The sequence below is a fragment of the Apium graveolens genome, chromosome 4, assembly GCF_009905375.1.
Source record: "Apium graveolens cultivar Ventura chromosome 4, ASM990537v1, whole genome shotgun sequence".
In the NCBI taxonomy this organism is placed as follows: domain Eukaryota; kingdom Viridiplantae; phylum Streptophyta; class Magnoliopsida; order Apiales; family Apiaceae; genus Apium; species Apium graveolens.
The window spans coordinates 305,639,799-305,654,015 of record NC_133650.1 but is presented as its reverse complement, the minus strand read 5'-3'; the positions used below and the strand labels follow the sequence as shown (position 1 = coordinate 305,654,015).

Below are 14,217 nucleotides of genomic sequence, written 5' to 3'. Positions count from 1 at the left end.
TGACGTTTATTAACCACAGTTTCAGTTATGAGTGAAAATTTGTTAAATATAATATGAGATTTAGTTGCGGTGTTGTTCTAATACCTTATGAGATTTAGGACGGTCTTAGTAACAAGTGAAACCATTGAGGCAAGCCACAGTACAAGCATGACTAAAGAACTCATCAGAGTGATCAGACTTTGAAAACCATTGTAATTCTCTATAATATTATTCGTGATAATAGGATAATGATCTTTTATATATAGGTTAAAGATCATATTGAATCGAGGGTCCGTGTCAGTGTAATCGTATATGTTCATTCCACAATGTTATTAGCATTCAATATATGGATTTGTCAATGGTGATGCACGAGATATAAAATCTTTATAGATGTGCTCGCAAATCTTTTAAAATTTTGGTTGACAAAACATGCAAGTCTTCCCCTGGCGGACCAGTCAACCTTTCTGTTATACTCTGTAAGTATTACCTAGAGTATTACTGTGAGAAGCCGTTTGGTACCGAAGAATAAACATTTATTTTCCAAGAAAAATATATATTTGGTCAAAAGGCCATCTATGTATTTATACACATGCAACTCTCCTTTGGCTCTTCAAACTTCTCTTTTCCTTGTAACATAATGGCCTATTCCTCTCTTTACTCACAGCTTTCCAACTTGGAGCAAAACAGTGTTAACTCCGAGAGCTACGAATTTAACTGGTCTGCATCACTAATACCACGTCCCCTATCGCATGCCGTCGAAGCAATCAAGAAACAACTACCGGTGACCGAGTACAAGTTGTCTGACAAGAAGGAGGACCACTGTGCGGTGTGCTTGAATGCAATGGAAGCGAAGCAGCTCACCAGGGAGCTCAGAAATTGTAGTCATGTTTTTCATAAACAATGTCTGGATGCATGGATTGACAACAAAAATGTTACTTGTCCACTCTGTAGGGCTGATTTATTGTACCAAAATCAAGTCGGTTTTATGGAAGCTAAGCAGAGAGGATAATTCATGCAACAAGATGTTTTCAGGCTCTCTTTTTGTTGTTGTTGTTAGTGATGTTTACAGGCTCTTAGATGAGGGCGCCCAAGGGAACCTCTTGGATTAAGTCCCAAAATGATCAAATGCATATTGTTTAAGTATGTTGTGTTTCCGAACATCTTATTAATAACACTTTGCATGACATTTAACTTGTGTTAGAGTTTTTTTATTATCAACTTGCGTTAGAGTTGTTTCTAGGATTCTTTTTTACTAAAAAATTAGGACAACCCTAGATGTATTTTGCGTAATAATATGGGTTTGAAATTATAGTTTTATACTTTTATTGGCCAAATTAACATTGCCGCCAACAATCTATATGGGCTTGTAAAATAAAAGGATTTTAGATTTGAATTTAGTTACAGAGTCGATCACATTAATTAGACAAAATCTATATCGTCGATTAATGGAACATTTTAAAAAGTTAAAAATGATAAATTTTATGATACAAGTGTGTATATTTAAATTTCTAAACCACCCATACATATCACATTGCATATCATCACCCTGTTTACTCCAACATTTCTTTTAGAAAATTGCATTTTCTCCAGCAGAACGTCATCAAGTGCCTACTTTCCGAGTGGGAAGTCAAATAAAGCAAGAAACAGAAAATCTCTATTGTTGAAAATCTGTGTGTACATGTACATAAGGAGAATTTGACCTAAATCGAAATTTTGTCAGAATTTTGTCGAATTGCGCTTGAGGCGAAAGGGTTTGAGTCAGCTTGAATTTATCTACTTCACACGGCGTTATTAAGCACAGTCTCAGCTATGAGTGCAAAATTGTTAAATATAATATAAGATTCAGTTGAAGGGTTTTTCTAATAATTTGAAGTTTTAAATGAGCTGACATCATAGAGTTATAAATTATTTTGTTCAAATGAAAATTTATTCCATTGTCTTGAGGATAATAAATTATGAATAGCGTTCGTTTAATCATAATTGTCTGCAGAAGTTAAACAACTTATGTATACCTAACAAAATTAAATCAAATGGTTTTTAATAACACAGGGCACACAATAAATATTTGCTTGTTGCAATTTATTCTCTCCCCTTACAAGTCTCGGTTGATTCAAAACATGCATTCTGGCATACTAAATAGGCTCTACAAAGAGGACATGAAACATTATTCTCGTCAACCCATGCTGATGCATCAATACATTCTTTATGAAAAACATGACTACAATTTTGGAGCTCCCTTGTAAGCTGCTTTGCTTCCATAACATTCAAGCAGACCTACACTCTGTTAGAATACTGTACACTCTGTTAGAATACTAATATAAATTTCTGTAAATAAATTTCTGTAAATGACAGTCACTCTAAAATCTTAAGGATAAGGGTAGAGGAAGATCCTTTCCTGAATCTTATATTTTAGTATTCTAACACACTCGTCATCACGGTCTCCAGAAATTTTTTAATACCTTTCCATAATTTGTGATTGTGAGTGCTTCGTAACAATTTATCAAGATCCTCAAGCACTCTTCATCATTCCAATTATTACATGTCCACTACAAATTAGAGATCACAAAGTCATAAACTAGCAGATAAGTTGAAGGCCTGCGGAAGATGATGTCTCTATGGCACCTCTTTCGCTCTTTTACCAGGATATAATTATTTTGGAGAGGTAGATAAAGTATTAACAGAAAAGATAAAAGTAGCGTTTTATTAAAATAAATTTTTTCTTGATTATATTAGAAGAAAAAACTACTATAGCCAGCAACAGCAACCAAACAGTAATAACATCAAAATAGAGCTTTTTAATTAGCGAAGCATGACAATTTTGCATTCAAGTTAAAGAGAGTACAAACACTTCAAGTTTTATTTTCATTACAGAAATTTTTTGTGTTGTTACAGAAATGGATGTCTAATAATACACCCAAAGAACTTGTTACTCATACCAAGCTCTACTTCCAGAATTCCATAATCCAAATATCAAAAGCGCAGCACACCTTGTTGAAACGTTTAAATCCGGCACGTTTAGCTAAGGCCTCAAATTCTTTTTCAGTCCTTTCTCTTCCACCAGGAATATGTGCCAACATTATTGCATCAAAATGAATAGCGGTCTTAGTTGCAATTTCATTTCCGGGCAGCTCCGGAAGAATGGGGTCTGCTATAATTACTTTTCCACTTTCCGCGAGTGCTTGGTAACAGTTCTTTAACAACTTCAGGCACTGTTCGTCGCTCCAGTTATGACAGATTGACTACGATAATCGCAAGGTAAATTATAAGTAAAACAGATATTTTTATTTCAAATAATGTAATTAATTATCTAAATGTGTATAAAACCTTCAAAAGTATGGCATCTCCTGTTGGCACACTCGCAAACATATCCCCTCCAACGTGTTCCACACCTGTACATACATAAGAATAAACTGGAGTTCAATTCTGGAAACGAAATAAAAGAATATAAATGTGTGTTCTACATGTGCAGCGACTAAAGAGTGCTATTAATCAATGTTAGCTTTATATTGTGCTATTTTATATATGTACCGGTATTATAAGATGGAGCATCTTCAACAACGTGAGGGAGATCGAAATTGATTCCTCTAATCGTAGGGTACTTGGAGATAATTGTAGTAAGGGTAGCCCCGATACCACCACCAACATCAACTAAAGTCCCCAGACCTTCGAAACCATTGTATTTCTCAAGGATCTTTTTCATGATAATGGTAGAATGATTTTTCATAGCGTGGTTGAATATCTTATTGAATCGAGGATCCGTGCCACTGTAATCATAGACATTCATTCCAAATGCCTTGTCAAATGGAAGTCCGCCATCAAGAACCGCATCTTTCAAGGAGTACCTGTAATCGTGTTAAATTCATGACTTTGCCAAAGTTTGTATATTTCTTGTTTTAGAGTAGAAAATAATGTTAGAATTTAATATAAGATTCAGTCGGATAAGATTCAGTTGGAGCCCTCCTCTAATATCTTAAGATTTTGGATGGAAGATCCGTGTTAAGTTACCTGATAATCATTAAGATGTTAGATGAACGCCCCGACTGGATCTTATATTATATTCTAAAAAATACAATACCAGCTTTCCATCATAATCTTATCCATATTCAGGAGTGTAAGAGGTGCCATGGAGACTCCATCTGCATTTTTTGTCAAAAATTTGCAAATATTCATTACTCCGTATCTTCGCTCGACTTGACCATTGGCTAGCTCATTAAGCTCACATTTAAGAACTGAGTAGCTAGCCAGGACTCGGAGTATGCGGTCGATCATAACCGGTGCATCCAAGTTTGAAGTGGGCAGCATAGAGGCTAGCTCAATCGGAGTGACATAGGCACCCGGGCCAGCTTTAGCTATGATTTCCAAAAGGTCGAGCTCAATGGCTGCTTTCAGAACCATGGGCAGTACTGAAGCAGTTGCTAGTTGCATTGCTAAGAAGCAAGCTTCTTCATCTTCTTGTGAATTAATTTTAGTGTGCATCGTAGAATCAATTTGAAAGATCTGTTTAATTCGTAACAAGTATGGTGTTTGCGTACCCTCTTTTATAAGCTGGTTTTTGACCTTTTAAGCATATAAGTTAAAAATTCATGTAGTAAGCTTCAATTTTAAAAAACACAACCAGCTTAAACATATATCTAACCAGGTAATCAGCCGACAGTAAATTTTAAAACATTTTTGATAATGTTGCAGAAGAGTCGTTGATGCGGCGTGATCAACATACTGGAATTGGAAGGCTGCGCTGTCAAGAAATGTCACCAACCTTTCCACTGGATTCTATTGTGCATATTTAAAGAACTTCATCAGAAGATGAACACCACACGACATTTCTGACCGACAGAGAATAGTAGGAAACGATAGCTACATTCCGTCACTTACGCTCTGGCTTGTTTCCTTATATACAATCTGTGTCTATTGTCCGATCAGATTTAACCAAAATACATGAGACAAGAAACCAAATATCATGTGGTGAACTCAGATCACCAGTCTGTAAAAGACATAAAACTAACTCTATATCTGGTAAACTTCACATCAATTAGGCATTGCTTGCAAAATTCCAATGGTATAATGTAACACCCCTTTTTTAAATAGAAAGAGATATTACCTAAAATTCATAAACCCTCAAACAGAGCACTAATATATTTCTAAACAATAATTAAACAGTCTAAAAATCTCCAAAAATAATATTAAATCTCCAAAAATCATAAAAATGTAGAAATCTCTAATTAAATAATTAAGTATAAATAATGATAAAGTCCGAAATCCTAATCGATAAATGGGGTAACTCTCCTTCACACAGTCCCAAAATCCCCCTAACCACCTGCCAGAAAAAGAATACAGTATGAGCCAAACGCCCAGTATGGATTTGGAATACAATTTATAAAACAAAAGCGGATTTGGAATACAATTTATAAAACAAGAGATCAAAATAAATAATCTGCAGTTTACAATAAAACAACAATTTTAAAAAAAATAAGTAAGGCTGAAACAATGAGGGTTTAGGATATTTCATACCGAGATCAAAACAAATACAAATACACATATCATAAGGTACCCAATGCATGCAACAGAATGGATAACGTGTACGACATATACAACGTCACCATAAATCAAATCACAAATCAAATTCTGGGTGCACCCACGTATCCTCAAACAAATATCAAATGCGTAAATACTCCTCCCAAGAGCTAACAGAAGAATACGCCGTGACCAATCACACTCACGGAAGTGTCAAGTCACTGGTGCCGCAATGAGATGGCTGTAGTACCCCTACAGCTAGTTAACTCGGTATACCCTATATCACTCTAAGAGTTCAAAATAAAATATTCTCGCAAAGTTTAAAATCACCTGATACAAGTAATTCAGATGTCCAAAGCAGAGGGTGTCATAAATAATTTTTGAAAACTGCATAAACAGATATTTAAAATTTTTCAAATCATTTTTAAAATAAATTTCAAAGTTGAAACAGTCAAAGCAAATATTAACGAAACGAATAGAAAGTAGAACAGAACGAATTTAAACAAAAATAACGAGCAAAGAGAGTAGCGCTGAATAACAAGGGAACAGAATCCGTACCTCGAGTATCGCAACCTCTAATACTAATGAAATCCGCAAACGGTTTATGGATCGAATAGTAGATCACGAGCGAGATTCTTAGATTTTATATTAGTATTTAACAACAATAGCATTATGATGTAGGTGGATTTCAGTGTTAATCGATGGTGTGATGAATCGGAAAAAGGGTATGATCACGCTATTGAGCAAAACAAAGGCATTTGGCAAGGTCATGTCAAAGTACCCGTAACATTCTTTGGAGGGTTAGAGAATCTGAATGACCATGCTAAATACTGCATGATCATGCCGCTTTATAAATAATATTTTATTTTAACTAGGATTTATTTTTATTTCGCTTTAAGATTTTCTATTCCTAAACAAACTATCTTATGATGTAACATCTGAATAATCTTTTATTGAAATTAAATCCCTAAAAGTTTTTCTCTTATCTTTCTTGTGGATTCAAGAAGGAATTAAGAAAACTCTTGTGAATTCAAGGTTTGCTTTGTGGATTTAAGGTTTTTAAGTATTTCTCGTGTAAGAGTCTTTGCGAGTATTAAAGCTTGTTTATCCTACGTTTCCATGCTGTGTCAGTTGGCATTAGAGCAGGCTATATCCTGTTTTATCATTCTGATTCATTATGGGAAAATCAATTACCAAAGAAAATCTTCGAGAGGTTACAACATCTTTAACTTCCGCTCTGAAGATTTTCACATATTAAATGGATACGTTGCCGAATCAAGTGAAAATTAAAAACAAGCAAAATAGAGGTGAAAAAGAAAATCGGAATCGAGTTTCTCGAAATGACAAATATCATGTTGGTGAGAATTTTGGCTTGAAGACAAATACAGGTAATTAGTATAATAATAATGATTATACAGAAGAGGCTGATTTACCGTTATTTTATGGGTCTCTTGTAGTTGATTAATTTAAAAATTGGTATATCGATGTTGATAAATGCTTTGATATTATTGGTGTTCCGGAAAATAAGAAATTTTAGATTGTGGCAGTTTGATTGAATAGTGTTACTTCTATATGGTGGGATAAACTTCCTATATATATAGAGAGAAATAAATGAAAAGACTCGTTAGAACAAGAAGGAGGATGAAAGAATTGATGATGAAGAGGTTTTTACCGGAGGGATATAAATCCAAAAATATATTAATCGCAAACAAGAGGATAATTCAACTCAATATCATGAACCATGTCATGTCAATAATGTGTTTGATGAATGTTTTCAACCAAAATGTGATAGTTTGTAGGACGTGATATACAGAAAAAGCTTGGTTATTTTAATACTGAATTCCCGTTCGAAGATTTGAAAGGTGTGCATATAGTTGAAGAATGGTGCGAGATAATACGTTTGGAAAATTATATGTGTACTGATTCGTTAAGAGTGGATGAGGTCAACAAAGCAAATAATGATGAGGATGTACATAAGCACAATAAAAAAAATATAGAGGATATTTATAAAGATGAGACCAATAATGATGATTAACATCTTGCTGCCTGTACTTGGTTACTCATAAATTGGTGGATGATTTGCATCATCAGAGCTTGATTCAAACATTATGCATGGAGAGTCCTCAAAATTCTAATATTTTGGTTGATTGCAAATATCCCCAGAACTTTAATTTGGTGGAGGTGGTTAATGAAATTAAATTAGCTCTACAAAATTATATCGCAACAGATAATATTATTTGGAATAACCCAATAGTTGTTAATACTGCAAGTGAAAATTTTGTGATTGACATTGCTAGTTAGAGGTACAAACATTACACAGTTTTTGATAATTTTGATATGGAATCGTGTGAGTTAGTATTGGGTAGACCATATGAGTCTGATTTGAACTTATGCCACAAAAGTAGGGAGAAAATAATTAACAACAATGAAGGGTATGTTTTGTATTTATTGAAGTATAAGATTTTCTAAAATCCCTCTTTTAAATATGTGATGGTAGTTTCTGCAGGTAATGGGTTTAACGAAGTTGAAGTTGGTTCAATATCTAAGTCGGAAGTGATTTTCAAAGACGTGGTTGTATTAATTTCAAGTGTTGTTTTCACAATATGTTAATCTTGGAGAAGAGTTCAGGTGCAAAGTTCTAATAAGGTCATTGCCTTTAAAAGTATCACCATGGAGAGATAAACAGCAAATCGACGTAATTCTTATTCTAGATGAGAACTTGAGGTCGAGTTCTTTTAAAGTAGAGGAGTTTGATGTTGGAGGATTTCAGTGTTAATCGATGGAGTGATGAATAAAAAAAAAGGGCACAAACAAAAGGACCGCATGATCACGCTGTCAGATGGCAGGATCATGCCAAAGAACCCGTAACATTCTTTGGAGGGTTAGAGATTCTACATGATCATGTTAAATACTGCATGATCATGCCGCTTATAAGTAATATTTTATTTATATTATGATTTATTTTTATTTTATTTTAAGATTTTATATTCTTATATAAACTATCTTATGATGTAACGTACGACTAATCTTTTACTGAAATTAAAATTCTAAATTTTTTCTCTTATCTTTCTTATGAATTCAAGAAAATCCTTGTGAATTTAACGGGTTGCATTGTGGATTCAAGATATTAAAGTATTTCTTGTGTAAGAGTTATTGCGAGGATTAACGATTGCTTCTTCTATGCTTCCGTACTGCATGCGTCATATTGACTAGAAAATGGTATAATTTTAAGTTAATTTTTTCAATTATACATGCACACCTTTAAGTATATCAGATTGTATTTTTCTGTATGTTCGTGAAATAAGTTGTCAGCTACGGAGCAAAACCCATAAATAGTTCTTTAACGAAGATGAAGCATGAGTCAAAATTAAAATATTAAATACATTATATTATTTTAAAATAAAGATAAGTTATTTAAATATATAATTGTAGAGAATTGAATTATTATGATATAATTTTATAATGAAACAATTATTTAATTTGTAGTTAAAGACATCGAACCCGGGTGAAAATTAAAAAGTGAAACTAAATAAATAAATATTGTCCAATTCTGTAGTTGTAGTAATAGAATCCGAGATTGTAGTGATACCCATTAATTTACCTACATGGTAATAACCAAAACTTCGTGAACCTTTTTTTGTCGGACTTATTTTAGCACTATGTAAAACAATACTCTATTTCAGCGAAATGAAGTTTTTTCTTATTAATTTAATGAAAATTGTAATTAAATCCCACTACCATGTGTGTTGATCATAATTCAAAGTTTATTAACTATTAAGTATGTACTCATCTATAAGCAACTGATTTGTCAAGGCTTACAAATGATCGAGGCTAATGATCAGAGTATGTACCTGAGGTTACCGAATGTTGTTGGTAGAAATAGATCTGTGGGGTTTCTAAAAGAAAAAGCCAATAATCGTATTAGAAGTAGGGATGTGCAATATATTTTAAGATCAGGTAAAGAGTTGCTAACCAAGTCGGTAGCGCAAGTATTGCCAACTTATGCAATGAACGTGTTTTTACTCCCCTTAGAAATCACAAGAGCGATAGAAAAATGCTTGTCTAAATACTGGTGGGGTACAAATCAATCACAAGATACACGAAAATCACAAATTTGCTGGATGTCTTGGGACCGGATGTCAAAACATAAAACAGCAGGTGGCTTAGGATTCAGGAACTTTCGGGACTAGAATATTGCGATGTTGAGAAAACAAAGTTGGAGATTTATTGTATAGACACATAGTTTAATTTCGAGAGTGTACAAGGACAAGTACTTTGGAGATACTGATTTTATAAACTTGAAATTGGGGCATAATCCGAGCTTTATATAAAGATGTTTAATGGAAACAAAACAACTCTTGTTGGATGGTGTACGGTGGAAAATTGAAAGCGGGGTGCATATTCAAATTATGAGACAGCCCACCAAATTGATTAACTCGTTATTTTGCATAGATAGGAAAGATTAAGATATGGATGTTATCACAGATATAACACAATTTAAACCCTTTTGTGTCAATTATAATTTAAAATAAGTAGGGTATTGGTCTATGTCGAGCATCAATGACTCACTTATCTAAAGATGTGGTTTGTGGGAATTGAACTCGAGATATTTCATTCACATATTAGGTCATACCCGTACACCATATTTAATGACAAAGGATGAATGCACAGAAATAAAAGGAATGAGAGCTCAGCTTTAACACTCAAGAAAATAAATAATTCATTCTGTTCTATCCAATCTGTCCCTCAATCATTATATGCCAATGATGAGAAGGATTGGAGGACACACAACCATAATGGTCTTAGAAATACCAAATGTACCCCTACTGGTCTTAGCTTATTACATGACAACAGGTGTCAACAGGAAACAAAAAACAGTAAATGACAAAATAAATAAAGTGCTGATAACATGAGCTGAGCTGAGCTGGGACCATTCCTCATTACTCCCCCGCAAGCTGAGCTGCAGATGAAGTAGCTCCAAGCTTGTGAAGTAAACTGTAGTGCTGCTTAATAGAGACAGGCTTCGTGAAAATGTCAGCAACTTGTGAGTGAGATGGAACGTGTTTAGTGACAATGGCTCCACTCTTGATTTTATCTCGGATGAAATGACAGTCTACCTCTATGTGCTTTATTCGTTCGTGGAGAACTGGATTTGCTGCAATGGCAATAGCTGCCTTATTATCACACTGCAACACAGTTGGAGGAAGATCCTGTAATCCCATATCTTTCAGTAATGCAGCAATCCAAGTAATTTCACAGGATGTTAAGGCCATAGCCCTGTACTCGGCTTCTGCTATGGACCTGGCTACCACCGATTGCTTCTTCGATTTCCATGAGATTGGAGAGTTTCCCAGTAAAACACAAAATCCAGATGTTGACCTCCTTGTGACTGGGCAACTAGCCCAGTCACTATCACAGTAAGCATGAATCTGCACAGCTGATGAACTAGCTAGCAAAACTCCTTGACTGGGATTAGCCAATAGATACCTCAACACCCTCTGAGCTGCTTTCATGTGTTCAGAAGTGGGACTTTGCATGTACTGACTCAACTGTTGAACAGAGAAAGTAATATCTGGACGGGTAACAGTTAAGTAGATTAGCTTACCTAGTAATCTCTGATAAGAGTGAGGATCACATAGAGCAGTGCCAATGGTTGGTGTAAGTTTTATATGCACATCCATTGGGAGTTTGACTGGTGAAACATCTTCCATATTATATTCCTTTAAGAGATTCAGGGTATATTTTTTTTGAGAAACAAAGAAACCCTCGGCTGTTCTATCAATCTCCAACCCCAAAAAATATCTCACATTGCCAAGATCTTTCATGTGGAAGTTCACAAACAACATTTTCTTCAATGCAGCAATATCATGAGGAGAATTTCCAGCAATAAGGAAATCATCAACATAAATCAGAACCAGCACTATGGTTTTCTCCGTAGTTCTAACAAACAGACTATAATCAGTTTTTGATTGTATGTAATCATTGTTGATCAAGGTTAGAGACAACTTACTGAACCATGTTCTGGGAGCTTGTCTCAAACCATACAATAATTTGATTAAACGGCACACCAAACCCTGAGCTGAGCTTGAATAATTGGCATCAGATGAGTAAGAGATTCTGCTGCCTAAGCCCTTGTAACCAGGTGGAAATTTCATATAAACAACTTCTTGGAGGTCACCATGCAAAAAAGCATTGGTGACATCCATTTGTATCACTGTCCAATCCTGTATAGCAGCAACAACCAACAGGGTTCTCACAGTTGTGAGCTTAGCCACAGGAGCAAATGTGTCCATGTAATCTACACCATAAGTTTGCTTGCACCCCAGAATAACCAGTCTTGCTTTATGTCTTTCCACAGTGCCATCTGCATTGAATTTTGTCTTAAATACCCACTTGCAACCTATGGACTTCTTTGAGGGTGGAAGATCTATCACTTCCCAAGTGTTGTTCATCTCCAATGCTGCCAACTCTTGATTCATAGCATCTATCCAGTGGTGATGTTTAATTGCTTGAGCAAAAGTTGTAGGATCAGTGTTGGAAGTATATGAGGCCAAAAAACAGTTAAACTTAGTGTGAACAAGATGATCAGTGACCTGTGCAACATTAGAAGACAATGAGTGAGAATATTGATCCAACCAGGCCGGAGGTTTAGTTTGTCTAGAAGATCTTCTTAGAATAGGTTCAGATACAGGAGAAGGACTAGAATCAGGTGAAGTACAATGTGAATTATCTTCAGAATCCTCATTGTTAGAGTCAACAATATTATCAGTTTGAATAAACTCATCACAATCAACTGTGGGATTAGAACTGGAAGCAACAGATGGCATATCAAGTGGCAAAGGTTTTAGGTATGGTGAAACAGATGGTGAGGATGATTTATTAAAAGGGAATACAGTCTCATTGAAAACAATATCTCTACTAATGAAGGACTGCATTGTAGAGAGATTGAGCAATCTATAACCCTTATTATCTGGTGGATATCCTAGCAGCACACAAGGGACACCTCTGGCACTAAACTTGTCAATATTAGTGTCAGGATTTGAAGCAAAACTAAGACACCCAAAGGCCTTCAAATGACTATAATCAGTGGGCTTATCATACAAAACTTCAAAAGGAGTCTTATTCTTTAACACAGGAGTTGGCAGCCTATTTATGATGTGTACAGCAGTAAGAACAAACTCTCCCCAATACTGCATAGGCAATCCAGATTGAAATTTTAAAGACCTAGCCACCTCCAAAACATGCCTATGTTTTCTTTCAGCCCTAGCATTTTGCTGGGGTCTATTGACACAAGATTTCTGATACACAATACCACACTCATTATAGAACTTAACACATACTTCAGTAGCAAACTCAGGTGCATTATCAGATCTTATGCACTTGATTGACTTATCAAAATGAACCTTGACATAATTATAGAACGCCTTGAAACAAGCAATATAGTCCGATTTTTGTTCCATCAAATATAACCAAGTCATTCTAGTGTGATCATCCACTAAGGTCAAGAAGTACTTGAATTTCTTTCTAGTGCAAACTTTATATGGACCCCAAGTGTCTAAGTGCACTAAATCAAAAGCATTACTAGCGTAAGATTCACTAAGGGTAAAAAGGAGTTTAGTGAATTTTGACATGGGACAAGTGAGACAAACCTGTCCATTCATTGGCAAGTGAGACTTCAGCATTGAGATATGCTTCATTTTTGTCACTGAAGCATGTCCTAGTCGTAAATGCCACAGGTTGATGTCTACAGCATTAGCAGCAGCACACTGAGATTCATTTCCCACTTGTGTACATCCTGGAGCTTCATTAGTCTGATCAAACAAGTAATACAAACCATTGTATACTCTTCCTATTGCTTTCAAGATCTTTGCCTGGATAATTTCACATGTTTCAGGAGTAAATCTGACATCACACTTGTTATCAGTAGCCAACTTATGAATGGAAAGCAAATTGTGATTGAATTTCGGAACCACCAAGACATTGTGCAAAATCAGACCACTCTTTAACCTCATATCTCCTACATGTGTAATTTTGGATACATCACCAGTGGGAAGAGTTATGGTAAGATTTGAGTTTGCCAGCTTTACATTGACTAATTTTTCCACAGAACAGGTCATATGATCGCTTGCACCTGAATCGATAATCCAAGCATTGTGACTTGTTATTGACAGATTGCAAGCAACCATGCCTGAGAATCCCATCTCCAGTTCTTCTTCAGTATCTGAACCTCTGTGCACATTACCAGAACCACCAGGCATGAATTTTAGCAAGTGCTGAAGTTGCTGAGCACTGAACATTACATCCTCTTCTTTCTGCACTTCTTGTGTTGCAGTGACATTGTTAGCCTGCCTCTGGTTTGGCTGTTTATTATTGACATTCCATCTGTTTTGACCCTGTAGCTGATTTCCTCTTGGGACAGGCTTTCTATATTTATAGTGCCACCTTGGGTATCCTGTAACACTCCAACACCTTTCATTTGTGTGATTCTTACCACCACATGCTGTGCAATTCAAGGTATTTTTCTCAACAGGAGCTCTACTATACATGGCCATGTGTTCAATTTCGACAGCCGACAACACATCCCTCTGAGATTCCTCTTGTTGTAGCATAGCACAAGCAGCCTCAACAGTGGGCAAGGGATCTTGCATCAGCAACTGACTCCTCATAGCACTGTAAGCATCCTCTAAACCATTCAAAAACACAAACAACCTGGATTCCTCTTTTTGC

General features: G+C 35.4%; 1 protein-coding gene across 1 annotated transcript; it reads right to left on the bottom strand.

Moving 5' to 3' along the window:
• Positions 1-2,765: 2,765 nt before the first annotated feature.
• LOC141717290 (caffeic acid 3-O-methyltransferase-like) lies at positions 2,766-4,555 on the bottom strand. Its single transcript, XM_074519378.1, has 4 exons — positions 4,055-4,555; positions 3,508-3,821; positions 3,304-3,368; positions 2,766-3,218 (listed from the first exon to the last, which is right to left on the bottom strand). The coding sequence occupies exons 1-4, from the start codon at positions 4,453-4,455 to the stop codon at positions 2,922-2,924; spliced, it is 1,077 nt and encodes a 358-aa protein (XP_074375479.1). The 5' UTR covers positions 4,456-4,555; the 3' UTR covers positions 2,766-2,921.
• Between the last annotated feature and the right edge of the window lie 9,662 nt (positions 4,556-14,217).